This window comes from Hyla sarda, chromosome 2 (assembly GCF_029499605.1).
Source record: "Hyla sarda isolate aHylSar1 chromosome 2, aHylSar1.hap1, whole genome shotgun sequence".
NCBI classification, from domain to species: domain Eukaryota; kingdom Metazoa; phylum Chordata; class Amphibia; order Anura; family Hylidae; genus Hyla; species Hyla sarda.
Window position 1 is genome coordinate 137,106,003 of NC_079190.1, and position 12,269 is coordinate 137,118,271.

The 12,269-nt window shown below is 43.5% G+C and overlaps 1 protein-coding gene across 1 annotated transcript in view; it reads right to left on the bottom strand.

The window, feature by feature from the left end:
- The window catches only part of LOC130355410 (protocadherin-9-like), a 1,658,654-nt gene that overhangs the window by 815,535 nt on the left and 830,850 nt on the right, over positions 1-12,269 (bottom strand). Inside the window, exon 3 of the mRNA XM_056555491.1 lies at positions 2,657-2,716. Within this exon, the coding sequence (XP_056411466.1) occupies positions 2,657-2,662 (6 nt within the window). The 5' untranslated portion in view covers positions 2,663-2,716. The remainder of the gene's footprint in view (positions 1-2,656; positions 2,717-12,269) is intronic.

The following is a 12,269-nucleotide window of genomic DNA, read 5'->3' on the forward strand; positions in this document are numbered from 1 at the left end:
TATATATATGTTGAAAAAAATTACAGTGGCAAGTTATCATATTATGTAGTATGTTTTTTTTTTTTCCTTCTTGTGTCGCATTGTCCCTTTTTTATGCATGGGACCCACACTCAGAAGTGTTGTAGAGCAAATATTTTTATTTCACTGCTGTCTCTGACCTTTTTCAGCATTCAATGCAACCAGAAACAACCTGTCCTAGGTCACATGGTCTCCAAGGGGTGCAGCTATGCTGCAGTAGGGGGGTAAATATTATGGGGAAAGGAATTAAGGAATTTCCTGAAGTGATGCTATTTATTCACCCACTGCAGCATAGCCACTCCCCTTGGAGATCATGTGACATATGACCTATTGTCTCTGACCACATAGAATGCTGAGAAGAGTCAGTGACAGCAGTATAATAAAAAAATGTGTGCATTACACCACTTCTAGGGGTGGGTCCTGTGCATGAAATTGGGGCAAAGCTGCTCACATAGGCAATAGAAAGATGTTACACAGTATTAAAACTTGGCGTTGTGGATTTAAAGGCTGAAGAAAAACTTATCTAGGATTACCCCTTTAAAAGATCACTCCTTATTGTTCTTATATCAGCATCTCTTTCATGTATGGCAGCCATTCCAATGTCGACTAAATTCTTAGAACACACACGTCTCATTTCACTTACTGATGTACTGATTCGGTGATTACCTAAACCAAATCGAATTTAATAAGGAAAAGTATAAAAAAAACAAAAAACACTGCTGTGGTCATCACTATACTCCCGCATTATGACCAGCTGGATGGCAAAAAAAGATCAAGTAGTGCCTCACAGGAATATGAATAAAAAATAACTAGTCAGCATGACAAAAAAATTTGAAAATAAAAAGCTTTGAGAAAGGAAATTCAGGCTTTACTGACAGTAAGAGTCAGATTGCTGAAATTCTGTACAAGAAAAAAGTCATTGGGGACAACAAAGCTAGAGGTTGGTAGGGGTGAAAACAAACATCCATTGACCAAGATGACCATTAAGTCATTTGAATTTCACAAAACAATTGTGACATCAGATCAGAAAGATGACATCAAGTGAACTACAAAAAGACTAGCAAACAGCAGCTAGGGTGAAGTGAACAATTTGAAACCTGATTCTATTGGCAGGGCTGAAGTTGTGCAAAGCTATAAAAAAAAGCCCTTTAAAATTGAGAAGCAAAAAAGAGCTAAATGGATTGGAACGTAAAGGAATGAAATGTGGCCATCTTCTCTGACCAGTCAAATTTCCGGCTTTTGCCCAACACCTGGTCATCTAATGGTTAGAAAGTGACCCGGAGAGGCCTACATGCCACTGTGTCTTAAACTTAGTGTGAAATTTGGTGGAGGCTTGGTGATGAATGATCTGAGGATACTGGAACCAGCCAGATTTATTTTATTGAAGGAAACATTAAGTACAAGGTTATTCTGGAAGAACACCTCCTTCATTGATCTAATAATGCTCCTCAACTCTGAGAATAGTTTTTTCTCAACAAGACAAGGGTCCATGTTACACAGCCAGATCAATGAAGGTGTGCATGGAGGACTCCAGATGAAGACCCTGCCATAGCCAACCCAATCTTCAGACCAGAATCTCATTGACTGGAATCTGATCAAGTGAAAGATGGAAGGTCACAGGTCATCAAACAAAGCCAGGCTACTTTAAAGGGGTACTCTGCCCCTAGACATCTTATCCCCTATCCAAGGATAGGGGTTAAGATATCTGATCGCAGTGGTCCTGCTGCTGGGGACCCCTGTGATCTCTCCTGCATCACCCCGAGTCATCAGCTCTCCGGAGCTAAGTTTGCTCTGTGGCATATGACAGGGGCCAAGGGTTCATGACATCATGGCTCCACCCATCATAATGTCACGCCCTGCCCCCTTAATGCAAGTCTATGGGAGGGGGCGTGCTAACAGCCACGCCCCCTCCCATAGACTTGCATTAAGGGGGCAGGGAATGATGATATGAGGGGGCGGAGCCATGACGTCAGGAACCTCCGGTCCCTGTGTCGTGAGTCATCCGCCACGGAGAAAACCTAGCTCCGGAGAGCTGATGAGTCAAGGGGCTGCAAGAGAGATCGCGGGGGTCTCCAGCAGCAGGACCCCTGTGATCAGACATCTTATCCCCTATCCTTGGATAGGGAATAAGATGTCTAGGCGCAGAGTACCCCTATAATTTTTGTGCCAGGAGTGGCATGAAGTCACTGAACAGCAAAGTGACGGACTGGTGGAAAGCAGGTTAACACAAACAGAAGATGTGATTAAAAATCAGGGTTATTTCTATTGCTTTCTTTGCATTATTTTAGGTCTTAAAACAAACTTTTATTATTTTCCACAACACAAATAATAATATTTTTATTTGGAGATTAGTAGTTTAATAGAAAATTGTTCATTATACTCAAACACATACCTATGGACATGTATTGGTGCGTTGTTATGTATGCAAAGGCATAGTCATTAGGTTATCAATTGTAGCTGCTATCTAACAAAAATCAAATTTTTTCTTACAGATATTATGTCTTGTCTGTACACAGTGCTAAACAAAAGTTTATGATATCATTAAAAGTTGTTATGTACATATATCGGGTGTGACCAGTCTTTGGATATACAGAACGACACTGCAAATATATACTAGTCTTATGCCTAAGAAACATACCTGCATGCCGCTGTTGTCACAAGTAGCATTTAGAATCTCATGCAATGGTAAGTCCTGGCCCTACAAAGAGAATAAAGTAAAATTAGCAAAACCTATACATAAAAATTAAAGAAATCCACAATATTTATGAAATGTAAATCACATCTCTTATAGTGATTTATGTGCAGTTCAGCTTCCATAGGAGAGAAATAATGAAATCAATGATAATATTAATAATTGCTATCATCACAGAAAATAGAGATGATAAGAATTATGGAAAGATGATGAAACATACAAGCGTTTCTTTAATATGACATTTAACATCTTTTCATTGTTTTTGAAAATGTCTCAATGAACAACACTGAGCATTAGACAGAGACAATTAGACATTAGACAATTGCATTACACAAACATACAGTAAGCTACTATACAGATGCAGCAGTGTCCCAACTCAGCCAGTTATTGGTTGAGCAGACAATTCTTTGTGCCAACAACAGGAAATGTTGCACAGCAGGACTTGGCTCTGTCAGAATGGCTGTTGCGGGGTATGAAGAAGGTATATATATAACATTATATGGACTTTTAATCATTCTATGATAATATTGAGTGCTTCATGTTACACAACATAGAAAAGCAGCAATGTGTCATGTACATAGTACAGACAAGAAGACAGATTCCCAAACCCAAATCCCTCAAGTCAATACAAAAAAATGCACATCAGTCCAAAAAAGGTGAATTTTTTTTTTTTTTTTATATTTTAGTGTGTGATGTCCCAGAGATAGGACCTGATGTTAGTACAGAGCCTGCTGGGACATATAGTACCCCAATAGTTTGGGTGTTTTGTGTTGCAGTTGCTGTGATGATCTCTGGGGTAAGAGTTGCTGCTAGTACAACACTGCCCTGGAGATTGTGCTAAAAAATCTGGAGAATTGCTGGGATAGAGGATCCGAGGCTGAGGCCACCTTCTAGTGTTGGAGTTGTCTGTGGGCTTAGATGTGGACCCCTGTGAACTGAGGAGTGGATGTGAGGACCGGACCCCCAGGGGACCTGAGGTACCAATAAACGTGGACCTGTTATCTGTGAACTGTGGACAATAAATTGGAGTGTGGAGTGTTGGACACGTAGCTGAATCCCTGGATCTGTAGTTTGTTCCTTCCCAGGTGCCCAGTGACTGAGCCCTTCTGTTGACCATTGTTTGCCCAGACGCCGGATCACCCCATCATCCTGTGGAATGTGTTTTGTTTTGTGATCTTTGCCTATAAACCTCGGTGCTGTTCTCCCATCTGAGAGTGGCGAACCCTGTCACAACTGGAAAGATATATAGTTTCACTTAAATTCTTTATACTATTAGTATTGTATAGAAAAAGTTGTTTGTTATTAGATAGACAATGCCATCCTTCCATAATATGTAATATTGTAAAAAATACAGCTTGTCATGGGTTTTCAGCTGTGCTCTTTAAGCAGATTGTTCAAACAACAAGTAACACAAAACTAGGACAAAACTCATTAGAAGCTAATTTCTTCTTAGTATAGGACAAAGTGCTGGAGATAATGAGAAAAAAAGAAGAGAAATGATAGCACCAGAACTCCAGAGAATATTAACAAGGGTATTTGCATACAACGACAGACTGAAAACCAGTTTTCACGTTATGTATGAAGGTCATTCTGTCTAAAAAGTTATTTGTATGTGATACCTTTAGAGGGGGAGATAAAAAATTAAGACAACTTTCTTGGTTCCATTGTATAATACTAAAGGCTGAAGGGTGTTGTCATGACAGCATTGCCATCCATAAGCCAGGTACTTTCTGGTGAAGTATACTTGAGAAATGATCAATTTGTGCAATTGATGGACATGTGAAGTAGGAAATGCGTACCAGCAAGGGTCTTAGAGGTAGCCTATATGGAGCTCTTTAGGGATGAGCGAATCGAGTCTGACAAATCCGAATTTGTTACAAATTTCAGGAAAAACTCTGACAAATCTGAATATCACCACCATTTGATTGCACAATGGAGTTTGCTTCATTAAACTCCATTTAGTGCGGTCCAGACTCCAGGGCATATAAGATTGCGGCTCATGTCAGGGCATGGGGCAGGAAACTCTGGGAAGGCAAGCTGGGTAGGATGACCCTGAATCACATACAGCATGCAGCCTATCAGCAGCCAACAAACCCTTTGATGTCACAGCCCTATATAATCGGCAGCCATCTTGTGGGCAGTCACATCAGCATTTTATTGCTGAGAGAGAGAGGGACAGAGAGCAGTGTGTGTTGCACAGAAAAGCACTTTTACAGCAGCAATTCACCCCAAGCCCAAATCCAGCCTAGAAACACTGATAGGGAAGGAAGAGACTGAGAGAGAAAGTGCAATTTTGGGTGTACTACACAGTGACTGTGTGCTGCAGTGGTGTGTACGACAACTGAAAAGCTAATAGTAGCCAGCCAGTTAGGGTGAGCAGAGCACTAAAAGCCATAATCACCTGCTATTAGTGATACAGGTTGCGCAGAAGAGCGTATTGTCCTCTCTTAAGTATAACCTGTGCGTACATAGGTGGTGTACAATTTTGTTCCTGTTATAGTCTTAAGGGCCAAGTTATAGTGAAAGGCCAGCCAAAAGTACTCACCTGCTGGTGTTGTAGACAAATACAGTTTAAAGCATAGTGGAGCATAATGTACTCCCCTCATACGTGCATACCACATACTTACATTTACGGGGTGTATCATTATGTTCCTGTTATAGCCCTAAGGGCCTAGTTACTGTGAGTGGCCAGACAAAAGTACAAACCTGCTGGTGTTGTATAAAAAAACTTTTTTAAGTGACTGGAGCGTATTGTACTCCCCCTCATAAGTGCATAACACATACGTACATCTACGTGGTGAATCATTTTGTTCCTATTAAAGTCTTAAGGGCCTAGTTACTGTGAAAGGCCAGCCAAAAGTACACACCTACTACTGTTCTACCCAAATACTGTTTTAAGCGTAGTGAAGCATATGCACTAATTAAGTAAGGCATAGAGGTGCCAGGACGTGCACAGAGAAGTGTTAGAGGCCTAAATTCATCAGGCGCAGGCAGAGGTCGCAGCAGACTAAGGGTAAGTGGCAGCAGGAATCGAAGCTCCCGGTATCAACTATCGGTCGTGTCTCGACCAACAACCCATCTGCCGTCATCGAGTGGTTTACTTGATCATCCACTTCATCAAAAAAGACATCTAACACCCCCAGTCAACAGTCGGTGGGTTCCTCAGATACAACCTTCAGTTGTCATGGCCCGGGAGCAGTCCCTGTCCTCCCATTGCCTCTGTGCCATGCTGTTCCCTCCCCCTCAGAAGTATCATATGCTGTGAATTCAGCTCCACTATTTAGTGAGGACGATATACTAGAGCACAGCCAGCAGCTACTGCCTAGCCAAGAAGTGGAGGAGACATCCGCCGCTTACTCCGCTAGGCGAGCAAGTAGTGATGAGGAGAGTGGCGTGGGAGGTGGTGTTGCGAGCGTTCAGGCTCCTGAAGCAGACACTGTTGAGGAACCTGAGGAGGACATCAGTGACGTGCAGACACAACTCAATGAGGATGAAGCCAATTGCACTTGGGAGCCAGGTGCAGAAGGGGCTTCATCATCATCAGGAGAAGAGGGTTGCAGGTGGCCCATAAGGCAGCAGCTGAGCCAGCAAAGTGGTAGCATGGTTGGCAGTCAGTATAGTGGCAGAAGTGGGAAGTCTGGAGCCAAACACCTGCATCGCCGCAGCCTACCTTCCCGGGAGATAGTGGAACAAGGGTTCCTGGAGTCGCCAGCAGTAGCAGACAATCAGTGCTGATTGTTTGTGGGTAAAATCAGCTACTCGGCGGTATGGCAGTTTTTCATCAAGCATCTAGAGGATGTTAACCTGGCCATATGCAAGATGTGTCAGCAGAAGGTGAAGCGTGGCCAGGGTCCCAATGTTGGCACCACGGCCCTGCGTCAACATATGCAGCGTCACCATAAAGCGGCCTGGGAGAAAAGTTTCTCGAATGCAGTGGTCCAGCCTGCTGCATCACCCAGTGGCACGGCGCTCCCTCTTTTAGCAAGCCAATGCTCCACCATCTCAGCTGAACGGTGCTTTCTGTCATACCCATTTTCTGTCGCTCCAGATGCTCCTGCTCCTCCTACTTTGAGTCTGTCATTCCACCAGCAATCCATCGGCGAAGCCATGTCCAAGGGACAACAGTATGCGTCCACTCATCCAACGGTGCAGAAGCTGAATGTGCTCCTTTCCAAGTTGCTGGTGCTGCAGTCCCTCCCTTTTCAAGTGGTGGACTCTGCACCTTTCAGAGAACAGATGGCTCGTGCCAAGCCGAGGTGGAGAGTCCCAAGCTGTCATTTCTTTGCAAAAAAGGCAGTACCAGCCCTGCACAATTTTGTGGAACAGAAGGTGGGCCAGTCCTTGAGCCTGTCGGTGTATACCAAAGTGCACGGTAGTGCCGATGTTTGGAGCTGTAACTTCGGTCAGGGACAATACATGTACTTTACAGCACACTGGGTAAATGTGGTTCCGGCTCAATTTGTACAGGACACACCGCTTCCATCTACACGCTCTCAGACCGTTGGTCCTGTGACAGTGTGCGACTCGGTCTCCTCATCCTCCACCGTATCCTCAACCTCCACTGCATGGACAAGTCTCAGTGCCCCTCCAGCATACATGTGTGCAGGGCAAGCCCGTGTCGCACTGTTCTTCACATGGTTTGCCTTGGCGAACGGAGTCACACAGGAAAGAACTGCTAAAATCATTCATTAAGAAATCGAAACATGGCTTACTCCACAAAAACTGGAAAAAGGAACCATGGTGGCCAACAACGGGAAGAACATCTTGTCTGCGCTGCGACAAGGAAGCCTGAGCCATGCGCCCTTGCTGTCAAGTGGTTCCTGAAGTGTTCCCCCCATCTGCAAGACATCCCAACAATGGGAAGGAAACTTTGCATGCACTTCAGCCACTCATACACCGCAAAGCACACAATCTTTCAGCTGCAGTTTCAGAATGGTATCCTCCAATATAGTCTGATTTGCGACGTTTCCACACGTTGGAATTCCACCCTCCATATGTTGGACTGACTTCTTGATGATCCAAGCAGATAGGGGGACTCCCCTGTGTAAGTTTAATATCAACCTGTGGCAGCTCATACGTGACACCTGCCGTTTTTCTCAGGCCCTTTGAGGAAGCCACATTATTAGACAGTCGCCAGGATTACAGGATGAACAATGTCATTCCACTGCTTCATTTACTACAACACGTGTTGGAAACTATGGCTGGTCTGGGCACTGGAGACATGGTGCCTATATCTCATAGCCACATGAGCCCTGTGGGGGCTGAACTGGAAGAGGAGGGGGAGGGGAACAATGGAGCACACTTTAGGTTTTTAAAATTGGATGGTTTTTATATTCATCTGACTGGAGAAGAGGAGCAGGAGTAGCCAGAGGAGCTAGATGGTAATGAGGAAGACAAGACAGAGGACCCAGACACACTGTGGCAGTATGCAGTGTAGATGGAGGCAGGGAGTCCCTCTGAGTCACTTGCACAAATGATACATGGCATGCTCACTTGCTTGCATAGTAATCGCCGAATTGTCACCATTCGGCAGTGGGATGACTTCTGGATCTCCATCTTATTGGATCCTAGCCACCGGCACAAAATGGGGGACTTTTTTACACCCACTCAGAGGGAGGACAAACTGACCTACTACAGAGACATCTTACGTAGTCAGTTGGCCAATGCCTATCTGCGCCATTGTCCATCCTCTCGCAGGTCTGACTCGGGGGGCCCTCTGCGCTCACCTTCCACTGCCATGGCTGCTGGGGAGGGGTGGGGTGGCAGGAGCAGTACCAGCTCAATCAGCAGCAGCCTGAGTCTACAGTCACTGATGAGTAGCTTTCTTCACCCACTTAGTGAAGCAACTCATCAGCAGCAGGTAGACCTGGAGCAGAATCTGAACCAGCAGGTAGTGGCATACCTTGATATGCCCATGCCAACACACCTTGAAGATCTGCTGGACTTATGGACAGCCAAACTTGATTTATGGCCATAGTTAGCAGAGTTTGCCCTGGAAAAGCTGTCCTGCCCGGCCAGTAGTGTGCCATCAGAGCGGGTGTTTAGTGCGACAGAAGCCATAGTAACCCCAAGGAGAACTCATCTGTCCACGAAAAATGTGGAGTGACTGACCTTTGTCAAGATGAATCAGGCATGGATCAACCAGGATTTCCAACCACCAATGCCTGATGCATCAGAGTAGATTGACCATGGTGCCACACCAACACTTTACAAATATGGATAGTGCAAAACATATTTAAGGTGCTGCTCCGCAGTTACAGAAATTCCTCTGCATCAGACCACAAATAAGTATTGGGGATATGCATATACATAAATATTACATGAAACTTAACTTTTCTTAGGATGAAATATATAGACCCCAAATTTTTTTTTATATCTAAGAAACGGAAAGGTGTGCAAAAAACACCATGTCCCACCTACACCACCAAGTATTGATGTGATGCAAAGATCTCTAAAAGGTGGAAGGGAACAACGTATGGTCCATTGTAACCGGTGGCTGTAAAAACTTCCCCTGTAAGGCCCTACTCTCACCCTATTAATTCTCTTCTTGGCAAGTGTTACTTGCCCTAAAAGGGTGGTTCCACACAGGAACCTCCCCCTATTCATCCACAGACTAGTATGAGGGCTTGTTTTTTGCGCGACCAGTTGTCCTGTAATGACATAACTCATTATATCATAAAATGTATGGCACAACCAAAAAACACTATTTTTGTGGGGAAATTAAAAAGAAAAACGCAATTTTGCAAATTTTGCAAATTTTGGAAGGTTTTGTTTTCACGCCGTACAATTTACGGTAAAAATGATGGTCAATACGATTAAAATGATACCCATTATTACATACTTTTCTATTATTGTTGTGCTTAAAAAAAATCACAAACTTTTTAACCAAATTAGTACGTTTATAATCCCTTTATTTTAATGACCTCTAACTTTTTTATTTTTCCATATAAGCGGCGGTATGAGGGCTCATTTTTTGCGCCATGATCTGTCCTTTTTTTATACCACATTTGCATATAAAAAACTTTTAATAAATTTTTTATAATATTTTTTTAATAAAATGTATTCAAAAAGTAAAAATTTTGGACTTTTTTTTTTTTACGTTCACGCCGTTCACCGTACGGGATCATTAACATTTTATTTTAATATTTCGGACATTTACGCATGCGGCAATACCAAATATGTCTATTAAATTTATTTTTTACGCTTTTTGGGGGAAAAATAGGAAAAAACGGACGTTTTACTTTTTTATTGGGGGAGGGGATTTTTTATTTTTTTTTTTACTTTTACTTTTACATTTTTTTAAAAAAATTTTTACACTTGAATAGTCCCCGTAGGGGACTATTCATAGCAATACCATGATTGCTAATACTGATCTGTTCTATGTATAGGACATAGAACAGATCAGTGTTATCGGTCATCTTCTGTTCCGGTCTTCTCGATCTCAGACCAGAGCAGGAGACGCCGGGAGCCGGAAGGAGGAAGGTGAGGGGACGTCCGTGCGGCGTTATGAATGATCGTATCCCTGCAGCAGCGCTGCGGGCGATCCAATCATTCATTGAAATCACGCACTGCCGCAGATGCCGGGATCTGTATTGATCCCAGCACCTGAGGGGTTAATGGCGGACGCCCGCGAGACAAGGCTGAGTTACAGCTTACAGGTTAGACAAGGCTGAGTTACAGCTTCTTTTGTTTTTACACAAGTCTTTGAACAAATTTTGACACAGTTCCCTCTGCAGGGTGCTCCGAAAATACCAAACCATGAGAAGATCGAGGGCAGCACCTGTCAGACATATTAGGAGTTGCCTGCTCCCCAGTTGTCCCCTACACTTGCCTGAGTACCTGAGGTAGTGCTGAAGTCATCTATTAGCTTGATACGTGAGTCAGAATCTGAAGTCTTAGCAAATTACACTAGTTGGGTCACTGCCTACAATGTTCGGAGACCATGCTTGTCTCTCCATGCTGGTATAGCTGCAGAGACATGTCCAAGGTCCCCTTCTAGTCTTGCATGGTCGATACAAAAAAACATACCCTGCAAGGGTAAATGGAGCAAAATCCGGAGTTTGGGAGACAAGAATATTAGATGAATATAAGGACTAAAGTAGTGAGGGCTGAGATAGAGCTAACTCTCGCACATCCTCTCAAATGCTCAGCTTGGCCTTGCCACTTATTAATAAATGTGTTAGAAAAAGTGTGATCATTTGTAATGATGTATATACTCGTAGATTTTTTTAGAATGAGATGGCTTCAAAAAGCTGCAAGATGTTACATTATGTTCCTGTAGAGGAGTGAGAATGAGGTCTTAGCATTACAGGGAATCTGTCACCTTAAAAGTTATGTGCAATTTTCAAGCATCATGTTATAGAGCTAGGAGATATATATATATATATATATATATATATATATATATATATATATATATACACACACACATATATATATATATATATATATATATATATATATATATATACTGTATTTATCAGGGTATACCATGCACCGGCCTATAACACGCACCCTCATTTTACCAAGGAAATTTGGGTAAAAAAAGTTTTTTACCCAAATATCCTTGGTAAAATGAGGGTGCGCGTGTGTGCATGCATATACCCCGATATACCCCCAGGAAAGGCAGGGGGAGAGGGGCCGTCGCTGCCCGCTTCTCTCCCCTGCCTTTCCTGGGGTCTAGAGCCCTGCTGCCACCGCTTCTCTCCCGCTGGCTATCTGCGCCGCTGACATCTTGGTGCCGGCGCCCCATTGCCCATGCGTCGTTGCTATGCACTGCACGGCGCAATGACAAGTGACGTCATTGCATCTCGCAGCGCATAGCAACGACGCAGGGGATGCACACCGGAGGCCTGAAGCAGCGCGGGCCCGACCCCGGCAACAGGTAATTATACAACCGAGGATGGGGGAGGCAAAGGGGCAGCGGCGCCGATAGCCAGGGGGAGAGAAGGGCCGGCAGCAGGCTCTAGACCCCAGGACAGGCAGGGGCAGAGAAGCCGGCAGCGGTGGCGGTCTCTGCACCTGCAAAGCCGCTGCAGTTAATTTATTTAAAGCGCCCACTTTAAATCATTGAACTGCTGCGGCTTATCGGCGTATAACACGTATAACAGGTAGGCTTTAGGCTAAAAATTTCAGCCTAAAAAGTGCGTGTTATACGCCGATAAATACGGTATATATACGGTATGTATATATCGTTGTGGAGGAAAGCTTCCCTGCTCACTGTAGGCAAAGTAGTCATATGGGTGGTCTAGTACACATATATCTCAATATGTATGCACTTACAATACATACAGAGAGCTGTCCCTTATTGAGTAGGACCACCCACATGACTACTTAGTTCAGACTGAACAAAGATTTAGAGGATGAACAGAGATTTAGATAAATTTTCTCACAAAACTCTATATCAATCTTCTCAGCTCCCAAAAATAATAATACTGGACATATTTTTATTTTAAAAACACAACTGTCGGTTTTATATACAAAACTGATACTGAGAATTAAAATCTAAATCTACATTGAATTTAAAACAAGCAATATTATAAAAAAAAAAAAAAGAGAA